Source organism: Macaca mulatta, chromosome 16, assembly GCF_049350105.2.
Source record: "Macaca mulatta isolate MMU2019108-1 chromosome 16, T2T-MMU8v2.0, whole genome shotgun sequence".
In the NCBI taxonomy this organism is placed as follows: Eukaryota; Metazoa; Chordata; class Mammalia; order Primates; family Cercopithecidae; genus Macaca; species Macaca mulatta.
Window position 1 is genome coordinate 9,828,391 of NC_133421.1, and position 16,404 is coordinate 9,844,794.

The 16,404-nt window shown below is 47.3% G+C and overlaps 1 protein-coding gene and 1 non-coding gene across 3 annotated transcripts in view; both read left to right on the top strand.

Moving 5' to 3' along the window:
• The window catches only part of ODF4 (outer dense fiber of sperm tails 4), a 20,809-nt gene continuing 4,405 nt past the window's right edge, over window positions 1-16,404 (top strand). Inside the window, exons 1-2 of one of the 2 annotated variants that reach the window (XM_001112797.5) lie at window positions 1-496; window positions 13,764-14,283. In XM_001112797.5, coding sequence (XP_001112797.2) covers window positions 13,869-14,283 — 415 coding nt within the window. In that variant the 5' untranslated portion in view covers window positions 1-496; window positions 13,764-13,868. Of the gene's footprint in view, window positions 497-11,543; window positions 11,798-13,763; window positions 14,284-16,404 lie in introns of those variants that run through there. The other variant, XM_077970309.1, reaches the window with a different exon arrangement.
• LOC114673294 (small nucleolar RNA SNORA69) lies at window positions 2,710-2,847 on the top strand. Its single transcript, XR_003724014.1, has one exon. It is a non-coding gene; the product is annotated as a small nucleolar RNA SNORA69 (small nucleolar RNA).

The following is a 16,404-nucleotide window of genomic DNA, read 5'->3' on the forward strand; positions in this document are numbered from 1 at the left end:
TGTGCGTGAGCGCAGCGCGGCCATAGGGCTTCCTGCAGCTGGGTCTCAGCAAGTCTGGCAGGGCTCTGGAGTCTCCTGGCCTGGCTGTGTCTCCTGGTTCTCAGGGCTCGTCTCCCACGCGGGGCGGAGTGTGGGAGTGGGCTGCTCCCACGGAAGAATCCTGGGGAAGTTGAGGCACTGACTCCCGCTGTCCAGAACACTGCCCGACGCCCGCCTCAGCGCGCCACTCCTGCTTCCCACCCACCCGCAGAACTCTCGAGGTCGCAACGGCCGTCACCAGGTCCCAGGGCCTGCGTTCAGCTGCTTGATCCGACTAGGGTTGGCTTCGGACCCGAGTGGGTCAGCTCCGCGCCCGATGGAGTTTTTCAAGCTGGTGCCTGCACGTGCCCCCGCCGCAGGGCATGGAGCCGTGGGCTGCGCCCGAACTTCCCCACAACCACCGCTGACCGAAGCCTCTCCCACTCCGTCCACCGTTCGAAACCTGAAGCCGCCCTCTGTGAGAAAGCGTTGGGGTTGAATCCAGACTGTTTGGGAACCTTAAAATTAAAAATACAAAATATTGACTAAAAATTGGATTTGAAAGTGACCCTGAGTTTTTTTGTTTTTTGTTTTTGAGACAGAGTCTCACACTATGGCCTAGTCTAGAGTGCAGTGGCCTGGCTTGATCTCGGCTTACCGCAACCTTCGCCTGCTGCGTTCAAGGGATTCTCCTGCCTCAGTCTCTCGATTAGCTGGGACTACGGGCGTGCGCCACAACACTCGGCTAATTTTTCGTTTTTTTAGTAGAGACGGGGCTTCACCATATTGGCCAGGCTGGTTTTGAACTTCTGACCTTGTGATCTGCCCCCTCTTGGCCTCCCAAAGTGCTGGGATTACAGGCGAAGCACTGCGCCCAGTTACTCTTCCTTGATTTAAGACAACCCTTGGTTACTGTGATTGGGTCGAAATGGGTATGTGTCCCAATTTGGACCAAATAGTTCAGAGACAGTTAATTCGAGACCCACCCAAGAGCCACTTGAATGAGCCGTTCCCTGTTTCCCTGGACATTGTGGTGTGAGGATATAACGTCTGGATCAGTGGCTGCCATTTTAGTGCAGTGAGAGGCAGCTTGGAGTTGCTGGGGAGGCAGCCTGATGAAGGAGCCAACACCACAAAACTGGAAATGGAGAGACAAGGGGAAAGCCAGGTCCTTCTTATCATCACTTGAGTTCCAGGATCAAGTCTCATCTGAAGCTTTTATCTTGATTTTTCAGTTATTTTTGTTTGTTTGAGACAGGATCTCTCTCTGTTGCCCAGGCTGGAATGAAGTGGCATGATCTCGGCTCACTGCAACCCTCTGCCTCCTGGGTTCAAGCTATTCTCATGCTTCAGCCTCTCTAGTAGCTGGGACTACCGGCATGTGCCACCATGCCTTAGCTAATTTTTTTTTTTTTTTTTAGATGGAGGCACACTCTGTCGCCCAGGCTGGAGTGCAACGGCGAGATCTTGGCTGACTGCAACTTCCGCCTCGCGGGTTCAAGTGATTCTGTTGTCTCAGCCTCCTGAGTAGCTGGGATTGCAGGCGCCTGTGATCATACCCGGTTGATTTTTGTGTTTTTTTTTTTTTTTTTGAGACGGAGTCTTGCTCTGTAGCCCGGGCTGGAGTGCAGTGGCCGGATCTCAGCTCACTGCAAGCTCCGCCTCCCGGGTTTAGGCCATTCTCCTGCCTCAGCCTCCGGAGTAGCTGGGACTACAGGCGCCCGCCACCTCGCCCGGCTAGTTTTTTGTATTTTTAGTAGAGACGGGGTTTCACGGTGTTAGCCAGGATGGTCTCGATCTCCTGACCTCATGATCCGCCCGTCTCGGCCTCCCAAAGTGCTGGGATTACAGGCTTGAGCCACCGCGCCCGGCCCAATTTTTGTGTTTTTAGTAGAGACGAGATCTCACCATGTTGGCCAGGCTGGTCTCGAGCTCCTGACCTCAGGCGATCTGCCCGCCTCAGCCTCATAAAGTGCTGGGATTACAGGCATGAGCCACTGAGACCAGCCTTGATTCTTCAGTTTTATAGGTCATTAAATTCCCTTTATCCCTTAAACCAGTTTGAATCTCCTTTCTTTTATTAGCTACAGAGTCCTAACTGATTCAGATAATCCACAATACAATTGTACTCTTCGCTATTCCAGAGAGGCCATTTATCTCACTGGCAGCTCTTCCTCTCCTGTCTGCCTTCCTGTTCGGACTCTGTGGGTCATGCAATGAATTCCCAAATGGTAGGATGCAAATCTGAGGTGGGCAGGTCCACTTCAAGTCTGCCTGCTTGTTACAATATGTAATTTTGCCAAAGTTGCTTCAATTTGGTCCTCACCATGGCTTGCCATTTTATTTAAGACAAGACCAGACCGGGCGCGGTGGCTCACGCCTGTAATCCCAGCACTTTGGGAGGCCAAGGTGGGTGGATCACTTGAGGTCAGGAGTTCGAGACCAGCCTGACCAACCTGGTGAAACCCCATCTCTACTAAAAATACAAAAATTAGCTGGGTGTGGTGGCACATGCCTGCAATCCCAGCTACTTGGGAGGCTGAGGCAGGAGAATCGCTTGAACCCAGAAGGCGGAGTTTGCAGTGAGGGAAGATGGCACCATTGCACTCTAGCCTGGGCAACAAGAGTGAAACTCTGTCTCAAAAAAAAAAAAAAAAAGACTAGATTGGGCATTTAGAACGTCAGAGTGAAAAAGCAAGCTGCAATTACAGTGCTTCATTTTGTGAAATACTAAATACTGCCATTATCCTGCTGAAAGAAAAGCTGTGTTAATGATTTTTGATTTTGTCTTTGTGAGAGTAAAATCATGACAGATTGACATGGACAATTCTTTTTTTTTTTTTTTTTTTTTTTTTTTTTGAGACAGAGTCTCGCTCTGTCGCCCAGGCTGGAGTGTAGTGGCCAGATCTCAGCTCACTGCAATCTCCGCCTCCCGGGTTCACACCATTCTCCTGCCTCAGCCTCCCGAGTAGCTGGGACTACAGGCGCCCGCCACCTCGCCCGGCTAGTTTTTTGTATTTTTTTAGTAGAGACGGGGTTTCACCGTGTTAGCCAGGATGGTCTCGATCTCCTGACCTCGTGATCCACCCGTCTCGGCCTCCCAAAGTGCTGGGATTACAGGCTTGAGCCACCGCGCCCGGCCGACATGGACAATTCTAAGGAAAAATAAAATAAAAGAATACCAGGGTGAAAATACAAAATGTTGCATGTTGGTTTCATTCTCTCAGAAGAAACTGAGGCACAAAGAGATTAAGTATTTCAGGTTCACAGAGCTAGCAATTGGCAGAGATAGCATTTGCATCTGACAATCTCACTCGAGAATTCTGGATATATTCAAAGTGTTCTGGAAGCAGCATATATATGATGATCCATGGGGGCGAGAAATAAATACTTAACAACATTCCATATTTTTAATCTTTTTATTTTGAGACGGCGTCTTGCTCTGTTGCCCAGGCTGGCGTGCAGTGTCATGATCTTGGCTATGATCTCGGCTCACTGCAACCTTCGCCTCCTGGGTTCAAGTGATTCTCCTGCCTCAGCTTCCTGAGTAGCTGGGATTACAGGCATGTGTCACCACGCCTGGCTAATTTTTGTATTTTTAGAAGAGACGGGGTTTCACCATATTAGTTAGGTTGGTCTTGAACTCCTGACCTCAGGTGATCTGCCCACCTCAGCCTCCCAAAGTGCTGGGATTACAGGCGTTAGCCACCACGCCCGGCCCCATACTTCTACTCTTATTATGCCCTTTATAAAATATATTATTGTAAATGTTTAAAGCTATTAGTGTAGTAGTACTTATTTATGATTCATGGATAACATATATGTGTGTTTATATATGCATCTACATATCATTATATATGTGCATACACATACACACAGATACAATCACACATACATATATGTGGGTTTCACAAAGTATTAGTTAAGTGACTCTAATACTTCGAATATAATATTCAAAGTATTATTTGAATGTAGATTCTGAAATAATACTTTGAGAATCAGCAGGGTGGGGTGGGGCCAGTGGGCAGAGGAGTGGGGATTACCCCAGAATGAAAGGAATTTCTCATAGACTTAGAGTTCAGCCTCATAGTTTCACCACTGACTTTGCACTTGACTTCAATTACAAAGTCCCAGGGAATAACTCTAGAAGGATCTAGCTTGGGTCAATCATTTTTTTTTTTTTTTTTGAGATGGATCTCACTCTGTTGCCCAGGCTGGAGTGCAGTGGTGAAATCTCAGCTCACTGCAACCTCTGCCTCTTGGGTTCAAGCGATTCTCCTGCCTCATCCTCCCAAGTAGCTGGGAGGACAGGCGTGTGCCACCATGCCCAGCTAATTTTTGTATTTTTAGTGGAGATGGGGTTTTACCATGTTGGTCAGGCTGGTCTCGAACTCCTGACCTCAGGTGATCTGCCTGCCTTGGCCTACTAAAGTGCTGAGATTACAGGTGTAAGCCACTGTGCGCCTGGCCTTGGGTCAATCATTTTGAGTTTGGGTCACGTGTTCACCACTTTGCAGTCCCCACTGGAACCACAGTGATGAGTTTTCAGGCATCAACCAATAGGAGACAAGCATATGTAGATCACAATAGTACCATTATTACTGGTAAAGATGTTTGTAAATGTGGCTTTACTTTTTCTGGTTAAATTGGCTTTTTAATAATTCACTTTTGCTGGGTGCTGTGACTCCCGCCTGCAATCCCAGCACTTTGGGAGGCCGAGGCGGGAGGTCAGGAGTTCGAGACCAGCCTGACCAACATGGAGAACCCCCATCTCTACTAAAAGTACAAAATTAGCTGGACGTGGTGGCGCATGCCTGTAATCTCAGCTACTCGGGAGGCTGAGGCAGGATAATCTCTTGAACTCGGGAGGCGGAGGTTGTGGTGAGCCGAGATCACCCCATTGCCCTCCAACCTGGGCAATAGAGCAAAACTCCATCTCGGGGAAAAAAAAAAAAATTCACCCTTGATCGCCTAGTCCTGGGGAGCTTTTACTGTGTGACCAAGAGCAGACAGGAACACATGCCCGTCTCAGGTGAACAGGTTGTCAAAAGAGAACCCAGATGAAGCTGAACCACCACACGTCCCTTCATCCCAAATCCACTGTGTTAATTATTTGTACAATTAATGAAATAGCTGCATTTCTTCTTCTGGGAACATGATGGTGTCCCTCTTTGAGTAAAGTGCAGGCATGTGACTACTTTAACCAGTTACATGTCATTAGTTGTGATGTGTATCACCTCTAGCTGGGAGCTTTAAGAGCCTGTGCTTGATTGGCTGCACAAACTCTTTTTCCATTTGACATGGTAACAGTTAGTGGTCCAGGTAGTACCTGCTTCATTATCCTACGCTCCGGAATGAGGATGACATGGAGAGGAGCCCTGAGACAACAAACAGTGACATGGAGTTTGAGCAACAAAGAAATCTTTGCTGTTTTAAGCAACTGAGATTTTGCAGTTGCTTGTTACCACAGCATAACCTTGCCTATCCTGACTGCTGCATTCACCAATCAGATAAGGTGCTCCATCTTCTTTGGAGGAGGAATGAAGAAGAAATGGGGAGAGAAGTTAGGGGTTTTCACCTATCTACCTGGAAATATTAATGGGAAATAAATGCTTCTTCCTAACACATATTATTAAAACGAGGATGGAGGAGCACTTCCCAAAAGGAAAAATGGATCAGTCTGGATTATAAGCAGCAGAATATGACTTTGATGATGTTTGTAGAAAATGGAGTTTGCGGACAGGATATTGGATAGTCACCGAGTCTCCGGGAAAGCTAGAGGATCAAGCCTATAAAACAGGCAGGAGTACAGCCGGGCGCGGTGGCTCAAGCCTGTAATCCCAGCACTTTGGGAGGCCGAGACGGGTGGATCACGAGGTCAGGAGATCGAGACCATCCTGGTGAACATGGTGAAACCCCGTCTCTACTAAAAAATACAAAAAACTAGCCGGGCGAGGTGGCGGGCGCCTGTAGTCCCAGCTACTCGGGAGGCTGAGGCAGGAGAATGGCGTGAACCCGGGAGGCGGAGCTTGCAGTGAGCTGAGATCCGGCCACTGCACTCCAGCCTGGGCGACAGAGCGAGACTCCGTCTCAAAAAAAAAAAAAACAGGCAGGAGTGTGGGAGGTAACACAGCCCAAGCTACCACCAAAAGCACTCCACAGAACTGGCCTGTCAAGCATGCATGGTAGATTCACACGACCTTCACCCCCCATCACTGGGTGTCCTGGTCAGCATGACAACAAAGCCCACTGTGCTGGGAATGCCCACAACAGATGCTGCTGCTTATACCGCTGACAGTGCGACTCCTGGCCCGGCTGCTGTCACCACTGTAAAATAGACTCTTCTCTGTCCCTGCTTTGTGTCACTGGCTCCCAAGTTTAAGTCCAGGGACATTGTGTCTGTTCGGTTGATCCCAGGTTACGTAATTAGATCAATAGTTGGGAAAGTGAACCTTTGGCTTGTTCAACTTCTACAGCTGAACCTGGGCTGTCTCCAGACTACGGCTTGTTTTTTTTTGACCAAGTCTTGTTCTGTTACCCAGGTTGAAGGGCAGTGTTTGTATATTATCCTTTCACAGGATAATAGCCAAGTGGAATAGTTGTGATAGAGACTGTATGGCTCACAAAGCCTCAAGTATTTATTTATTTATTTATTTATTTATTTATTTATTTATTTATTTATTTTTTTGAGACAGAGTCTTGCTCTGTCGCCCAGGCTGGAGTGCTGTGGCCGGATCTCAGCTCACTGCAAGCTCCGCCTCCCGGGTTCCCACCATTCTCCTGCCTCAGCCTCCCAAGTAGCTGGGACTACAGGCGCCCGCCACCTCACCCAGCTAGTTTTTTGTATTTTTTAGTAGAGACGGGGTTTCACCGTGTTAGCCAGGATGGTCTCGATCTTCTGACCTCGTGATCCGCCCGTCTCAGCCTCCCAAAGTGCTGGGATTACAGGCTTGAGCCACCACGCCCGGCCTACTTATTTATTTTTAACTTTTTTTTCGTTTGTTTTTGAGAGAGTCTCACTCTGACTCCCAGGCTGGAGTGCAGTGATGCGATCTCTGCTCACTGCAACCTCTGCCTCCCGGGTTCAAGTAATTCTCCTGCCTCAGTCTCCTGAGTATCTGGGATTACAGGCGTGAGTCACCACGCCTGGCTGGTTTTTTTTTTTTTGGTGCGTGTGTGTTTTTAGTAGAGACAGGGTTTCACCATGTTGACTGAGCTGGTCTCAAACTCCTGACTTCGTGATCTGCCCACCTCGGCCTCCCAAAGCATTGGGATTACAGGCGTGAGCCACCGTGCCCGGCCTATTATCTGGATTTTTTTTACAGAAAAAGTTTGTCAGCTCCTGATGTAGGACATGAGTTAGAGATATCCCAACCTAGGAGCAAGGAAGCTAGGGAATTTCTCTGTCAATTCTCTCTGTGTTACTAGTGGACAGCTTCCCTTCAGTTCTCTTCTACTCCTTCCACCTCTCAGTTTACCTCTTCTAGACTTTTGCTTGTGCAACATCAAGGCTGATGACAGTTATGTTTACTTTTGTGGCTATAATTAAGTCTTCCTTGCTTTGTCCATCTGTTGATTCTAAGAGTTGAAAGGCAATGAACAGTGTTTACCTTATACATTGTGACTATATAAATATCTTTTGTTGCAGAGCTAGTAATCACTTAGATTACATTTCTTTTCTTGAACTATTTGTAATTACCTTCTGAAAAACAATGTTCGATACATTCACAAGATGATATGACATCTATGTTAGTTGTAAATGATTATAATATGATAAATAATAAATACCTGGCTAGGCACAGTAGCTTGTGCCTGTAATCCTAGCACTTTGGGAGGCCAAGGCGGGAAGATCGCTTGAGCCCAGGTGCATCACCACACCTGTAGTCCCAGCTACTCGGGAGGCCGAAGTGGGAGGATGGCTTGAGCCCAGGAGTTCGGCTACACTCCAGCCTAGGTGATAAAGTGAGATTTGTCTCAAAAAAAAAAAAAAAAAAAAGAATATCCATACATCTATCACCCAACCCAGGAGCTAGACTCTTACTAGTAATGTGTATGTGCCTGTGTAACACTCCTCATCCCATTCCTCTACCTTCTTGAGAAGTAACCATCATATGACATTTCGTGTTCACTGTGCCACTGCTTTTAAAAAACTACCATGCAACAAATGGGATCTAATTAAACTAAAGAGCTTCTGCACAGCAAAAGAAACTACCATCAGAGTGAACAGGCAACCTACAGAATGGGAGAAAATTTTTGCAATCTACTCTTCTGACAAAGGGCTAATATCCAGAACCTGCAAAGAACTCAACCAAATTTACAAGAAAAAAACAAACAACCCCATCAAAAAGTAGGCAAAGGATATGAACAGACACTTCTCAAAAGAAGACATTTATACACCCAACAGACACATGAAAAAATGCTCATCATCAACTCGCCATCAGAGAAATGCAAATCAAAACCACAATGAAATACCATCTCACACCAATTAGAATGGCGATCATTAAAAAGTCAGGAAACAACAGGTGCTGGAGAGGATGTGGAGAAATAGGAACACTTTTACACTGTTGGTGGGACTGTAAACTAGTTCAACCATGTGGAAAACAGTGTGGTGATTCCTCAAGGATCTAGAACTAGAAATACCATTTGACCCAGCCATCCCATTACTGGGTATATACCCAAAGGACTATAAATCATGCTGCTATAAAGATACATGCACACGTATGTTTATTGTGGCACTATTCACAATAGCAAAGACTTGGAATCCACCCAAATGTCCATCAGTGACAGACTGGATGAAGAAACTGTGGCACATATACACCATGGAATACTACGCAGCCATAAAAAGGATGAGTTCGTGTCCTTTGTAGGGACATGGATGCAGCTGGAAACCATCATTCTCAGCAAACTATTGCAAGAACAGAAAACCAAATACCGCATGTTCTCACTCACAGGTGGGAATTGAACAATGAGGTCACTTGGACACAGGAAGGGGAATATCACACATCGGGGCCTATTGTGGGGAGGGGGGAGGGGGGAGGGATAGTATTAGGAGATATATCTAATGTAAATGACGAGTTAATGGGTGCAGCACACCAACGTGGCACATGCGTACATATGTAACAAACCTGCATGTTGTGCACATGTACCCTAGAACTTAAAGTATAAACAAAACCAAAAAACAAAAAACAAAAAACTACCAAGCAATCATAAGCTTACATAAGCTTAAACAATGCCTTGTTTGTTGAACTTGGTTATGGGCTCTATAAAAATGGCATCACATGTACTGTGTAGTCTTCTGGGGGTTACATTTTTCAGGAAACTTCAATTTCCAAGATTCTTCCATGTTGTGTGTTGCTGTGAGAAATGCTTATTATTAAAGACCCTTAGAAACTCAAGAAAAAAGCCGGGTGCAGTGGCTTACGCCTGTAATCCCAGCACTTTGGGAGGCCGAGGCGGGTGAATCACAAGGTCAGGAGTTTGAGACCCACCTGGCCAACAAGGTGAAACTCCGTCTCTACTAAAAATACAAAAAATTAGCTGGGCATAGTGGCGGGCACCTGTAATCCCAGCTACTTGGGAGGCTCAGGCAGGAGAATCACTTGAACCCGGGAGGCAGAGGTTGCAGTGAGCCGAGATCACACTGCACTCCAGACCGGGCGACAGAGCGAGACTTCGTCTCAAAAAAAAAAAAAAAAAAAAAAAAAAAGAAACTCCAGGAAAAACTTAAAAACTAAACAGGATTCGAGAGAGGAAGCCCAATCCTGATGACGCTGGCTCTGTGTAAATGACATTCCCAGCAGGCCCACCACCCCCTCTCCCAGCGCTGTCCGCTTCTCCCATCTTCAAGATTTGTCTTCTGACCCGGCGCAGTGGCTCATGCCTGTAATCCCAGCACTTTGGGAAGCCGAGGTGGGTGGATCACGAGGTCAGGAGATCGAGACCATCCTGGCTAACACGGTGAAACCCCGTCTCTACTAAAAATACAAAAAATTAGTGCAGGCGCCTGTAGTCCCAGCTACTTGGGAGGCTGAGGCAGGAGAATGGTGTGAACCTGGGAGGCGGAGCTTGCAGTGAGCTGAGATCATGCCACTGCACTCCAGCCTGGGGGACAGAGCGAGACTCCGTCTGGAAAAAAAAAAAAAGATTCTGTCTTCTGACCCAGTGCCCCAACTGTGACTGCTTGTTCTAAGCATGGCACTCGTCCCTGGTAAGGCCAGAGAATGCTTGGACTTGGGACTGAGAGGTCTCCCCTCCAGCAGCTGGAGGTGTCTGATACACAGCTTGGAGTGTGAGGGTCACGTTTCCTACCATGTGGGCCAGAGCAGAGGAAGAGGCTGGTCTGCAGAGACAGAGAAAGATGCCCAGGGAGGGGCAGAGACCAGAGCCAGAGGAAGCGCCCTCACAGGCTTTGAATTTCAACTTCCAACCATTCCTGAGGTCCCACTGCACAGGTGACATCAGGATTCATAGTTCATTCTGCTTTTGCTTACGAGGAGAGTTAATCTGTTCCAGGATTTGCAGATGCCACTGACTGGCAAGGATGCTTGCCAGGAATTATCTTCTACGTTTTTGCTCCTTCCCTGTTTGCTAGTGAAAGACTGTAAAAATAATTAAAATGATAATTTAACAATATAATTACCAGTTGCCGGGAATTTACTATGAAGTAGTGAGTGCTTTTTGATCATTATCTCATTCAGCACTCTTACCAAGTCTATGAGAAAAATATCGTTCCTGTGTTACAGATAAGTAAACTGAGGCATATGGAAAATATATGACATCCAGGTTCAGAGGGCTATTAAGAGGAAGACCCGGCCACGTGTGGTGGCACATGCCTGTAATCCCAAGATTTTGGGAGGCTGAAACGGGTGGATCACCTGAGGTCAGGAGTTTGAGACTGGCCTAACCAACATGGTGAAGTCCTGTCTCTACAAAATATAAAAAATTAGGCGGGCATGGTGGTGCATGCCTGTAATCCCAGCTACTTGGGACGCTGAGGCAGGAGAATCACTTGAACCCAGGAAGTGGAGGTTGCACTTAGCTGACCAAGATGGTGCCACTGCACCCTAGCCTGGACAACAAGAGCGATCTCATCTCAAAAATAAAAAAAGAGGGAGGAAGACCCATTTTTCATAGCTTCGCCTGTTGGACCCCAAAAGCTATGTTCTTTTTTTTTTTTTTTTTTGAGACAGAGACTCCCTCTGGCCTGGGTGATGAAGGAAGACCGTTTCAATCAATCAATCATCAATAAAAATAATTATAATAATCTTCTCAGAAGGCATGACATCCCCAGGACCCATTCTCATCCTACATCCTCCTCTTTCTGGTGCTGAGAAAAAAAGAAAGGAAAAAAAAAAGTCAAAAGAAGAGGGAAGGAATTGGTGATGATTGACTAGCAGTGAGTAGAGCTGGGAAGGAGGTGAAGGGTTGGGGAAAGCAGTGGGAAGCTCGATGACATCTTTGCAAGACATTTCCAAAGAACAATGGAGGGAGAATCTTTTCCTGGGGACAAGCTCCTCCTCCCTCCCCCTGCTCCATCAGTGAGCATTTGGGGTTGGGGTTAGGGCAGAGGAAATAGGAAGAGAAAAGGGGACTGTCCTAGTCCATTTTGTGTTGCTATAACAGAATACTTGAGGTTGAATAATTCATAAAGAAAAAAGGGCTAATTGGCTCACAATTCTGATGGCCAGAAAGCTCAAGATTGGGTGTCTGTTGAGGATGCCAGGCTGCTTCCACTTATGGTGGAGGGCGAAGGGGAGCTGGCTTGCGCAGAGATCACAAGGTAAGGGAGGAGCTGAAACTGTGCCCCAAAGAGTTAAATAACCAGTGATTAACGGACATTTTCGAGTTTACAGGATGGTAGCCAAGAAACAGCTTGCTGAAATCCTGAAACTCCCTTTGCTTACAACAGAACTGGCTGAAATCCGTGGGAACCCGTATAGCTGACTGCAATCTGCACAGAACGAGCTTGCTGATGTCGCAGCCCGAATTTCCACCTGATGTTTCATACTAACGCCACCAAATTTGCACATGCAGCCCATGAAGAAGCTTGCAGAGATAACTGGACATGGTTAAGGACTTTCTAGACTTCTCCTTTCTTTCCACCAATCATCCGCTAGTCCCAGAATCCACCCCCTAAACCTTTTCTCATGGAAGGACTGCCTTAAGGCCAGCAAAGGGAGCAGATTTGAGCTGGATTCCCATATCCCTGTGGGTCAACTCACAATAAAGCTTTTCTTTTCTCAAAACCTAGTGCCCTAGTATTGGCTTCTATGCACATCGGGCAGTGAGCCCTTTTGCTTGGTAACAGTTCCAAGTTCTTTTTAACAACCAGCTATTGTGGGGAGCTAATAGAGTGAGGTCTCAGGGAAGGCGTTAATCCCTTCACAAGGCATCTGCCCCCATGACCTGAACACCACCCACTCAGCCCTCTCACCTCCCACCATCACCACCACACTGGGGAGCACATTTCAACGTGAGGTTTGGTGAGGACAAATTAACCATACGCAAACCACAGGAGGGCCTCTCCCAGACCACTGCTCGCATGTAAAGTGGGGCAGAAGCTGGAGGGAGGCGTCAGATCCACAGTTCTGAGCTTGGCCTGAGAAACAGGATTTCCAGAAAGAGTTAGGGCTGGAGCCACGGGCCAGGTGCGGTGGCTCACACCTGTAATCCCAATGCTTTGGGAGGCCAAGTGGGGAAGATCTCATGAGGGCAGGATTTTTTTTTTTTTTTCTGAGACTAAGTTTCACTCTTATTGCCCAGGCTGGAGAGCAATGGCATGATCTCAGTTCACCACAACCTCTGCCTCCTGGGTTCAAGCAATTCTCCTGCCTCAGCCTCCCGAGTAGCTGGGATTGCAGGCACACGCCACCACGCCCAGCTAATTGTGTATTTTTAGTAGAGACGGGGTTTCTCCATGTAGGTCAGGATGGTCTCGAACTCCCGACCTCAGGTGATCCACCCACCTTGGCCACCCAAAGTGCTGGGATTACAGATGTGAGCCACTGTGCCTGGCAGAGGCCAGGAGTTTGAGATCAGACTGGGTAACATATCAAGACCCCATCTCTACAAACAATTGAAAAATTAGTGGCCGGGCGTGGTGGCTCACACCTGTAATCCCAGCACTTTGGGAGGCCAAGGTGGGTGGATAACGAGGTCGGGAGATCAAGACCATCCTGGCTAACACAGTGAAACCCCGTCTCTACTAAAAATACAAAAAATTAGCCGGGCGTGGTGGTGGGCGCCTGTAGTCCCAGCTACTCGGGAGGCTGAGGCAGGAGAATGGCGTGAACCCGGGAGGCGGAGCTGGCAGTGAGCCGAGATTGCCGCACTGCACTCCAGCCTGGGCGACAGAGCGAGACTCCATCTCAAAAAAAAAAAAAAAAGAAGAAAAAAAAAGAAAAATTAGCCAGGCATGGTGGCACAATCCTGTAGTCCCAGCTACTCAGGAGGCTGAGGTGGGAGGATCACTTGAACCCAGAAGTTCAAGGTTGCAGTGAGCCAAAGTTGTGTCACGGAACCCCAGGCCCCAGCCTGGGCAATAGAGGGAGACTCTGTCTCTCTTTAAAAAAAAAAAAAAAAAAAAAAGCTGAAGTCTTGGTTCTCCTCCCCCATCTCACTGTGCCCCAGGAAAATTCCGTGGCAGTTAGGGGACCTGGCCTGCTGAATGGGTTGGGGCCTTCTCTTGGATCAAGAGTCTCTTATTAGATTAAGGTCTCTTATTAGACTTCCTCATTCTTTCTCAGACCCCAGGCTGCATGGTGGCAGCTGATGAAACGATCTGAAAGATGAGAAGAGACAATTGAGGCTGGTGAGGGAAGAGGGAGACAGGGGGAGAAGTGGTGCTCAAGATGGATGCAGAGGACCCTGGGAATGAGTTCCCTAGGTCAGAAGGAGAAAGAAACCAACATCAGAGACCTGAAAAGGAAACGAAGAGTGGGGAGGCAGGATGGGGCAGAGGTGAGCTGGGACGAGATGGGTCCTTGAGCCAGCGCCGGAACTCTCCGCTTCCCTTTCAATGGAGAGTCGCACACAGTTTCCACTGGATGGCCCAGGTGTTGGCTTCTGAGCTCAGCCTGGTTGCCTTTATCCTACTGTTGGTCATGGCCTTCTCCAAGAAATGGCTGTACCTCTCTAGGAGCCGCTTCTACCAGCGCTGGCCCGTAGATGTCAGCAACAGAATCCACACATCAGCCCACATTATGTCCATGGGGCTCCTGCACTTCTGCAAATCCAGGGGCTGTTCTGACTTAGAGAATGGGAAAGGTGAGCCCCTCCAGCCCCAATCCCAGCCCAGGCCTCCAGCCTGTCTTGGCCTCTCTATCTGCACCCTGGATGTATTCTTGTTCCCTCTCCCTGGTCATCTTTACTTTTTGGCCTGCAAGATAGTTCCATTGGCACTGAGACCGCCAACGATCATTTCTCGTCCTGTAGCCTGGCTAAATAGATTTGATTGGTGCAAAGGAAAATGTCACTGCTTTTGATAAAACCCAGAGCCAAATCTGTGCTTCTAAGAATGCTGTGAGAGAGTTGGTCATGGTGCCGTACACCTGTGGTCTCAGCTATCCAGGAGGCTGAGGTGGGAGGATTGCTTGGGCCCAGGAGTTTGAGTCCAGCCTGGGCAACCTAGTGAGACACCTGTCTCTAAAAAAAAAAAAAAAAAAAAAAAAAAATCAGGCCGGGCGCTGTGGCTCACGCCTGTAATTCCAGCACTTTGGGAGGCCAAGGCAGGTGGATCACCTGAGGTGGGTAGATCGAGTCCATCCTGGCTAACACAGTGAAACCTCATCTCTACTAAAAATACAAAAAATTAGCCAGGCATGGTGGCACATGCCTGTAATCCCAGCTACTCTGGAGACTGAGGCAGGAGAATCGCTTGAACCCGGCAGGCGGAGGTCACAGTGAGCCAAGACCGCACCACTGCACTCCAGCCTGGGTAACAAGAGCGAAACTCCGTCTCAAAAAAAAAAAAAAAAAAAAAAAAAAGTTGTGAGGGGCATGGACCCTTAGCACAAGAGACTCACTCATTAATCGCCTAATTTACCAGGGAGAAGAGCCCCAGTGAGATGGGGGTTTTCTTAGTCTTGTGTACCCAGAGCTTTGAGAGGACTCCTTGCAATGTCTCTTCTCAGGCCCTGATCCCACACGCTCTCCTTTCCTTCTGCCTCAGGCCTTGCTTTTCTGGATCATTTTCCTGTTTCCACACCTGGTTTCCGTGTTCCTTCCTTCCCTGAATTCCTGCAGCTGCTTCGTTCCTTATCCTTGTTTTTTTTTTGTTTGTTTCACCGATTTTTTTAGAGAAAAGGTCTCACTCTGTCACCCAGGCTGGAGTGCAGTGGTGCAATCATAGCTCATTGCAGCTTCCAACTTCTGGGCTCAAGGGATCCTCCTGCTTTAACTTCCTGAGAATCTCAGACTACAGGCCCTGGCCACCACACCTGGATCTTATTCTTGTTAGTCTCTGGTTATGCTGTTCCCTCACCCCTCAGGAATTTGGAGTTCTTTCTCAGCTCCTGGGGATAACGAGAGCTTTTGACCCTTATTTCAATTTTTTCACTTTCCTTAGCATGAAAAAAAACACACAGCTCTTATTTTCTGAAAGTATTATATCCTTATTATATGAATATGAAAGTATTCATATAATAAATTATGAAAGTATTATGTCCTTATCATAATAAATTTGGGGAAACAAAAGCTATCCTTTATTGTACACTTCCTTCATTTGTTCGATTTAGTCCTCAGTCAACCCTAAGGATAGAGATAATGATCCCTATTTTAGAGATGAGAAAATTGGGACTCAGAGAGATTAAGTACCTTGCTCAGGGTCATAAAGCTAGTAGATTGAACCAAATGACATGCTAATATTTGACTGCTTTTTCACCTACAAAAGGAGCCATTTCATATGGATCAATCTAATAATGGCAGGTTTGGAATTGCAACTCAGGTGTGTCTGGCTCTGAAACTCATGTAGGCGCCTTGCTCTATGGAGCTACTCAAAGACAGCCAGGCTTTTTATTTTTATTTATTTATTTATTTGTTTAATTTAATTTAATTTATTTTAATTTATTAATTTATTTTTTTTGAGACAGAATCTTGCTCTGTTGCCCAGGCTGGAATGCAGTGGCGGTCTCAGGTCACTGCAACTTCTGCCTCCCAGGTTTAAGTGATTCTCCGGCCTCAGCCTCTCAAGTAGCTGGGATTACAGGCCCCCGCCACCATGTCCAGCTAATTTTTGTATTTTTAGTAGAGACGGGGTTTCACCATGTTGACCAGGCTGGTCTTGAACTTCTGACCTCAGGTGGTTCACCTGCCTCGGACTCCCAAAGTGCTGGGATTACAGGTGTGAGCCCCCGCATCCAGCCGAACATCACTGATTTTTAAAATTTA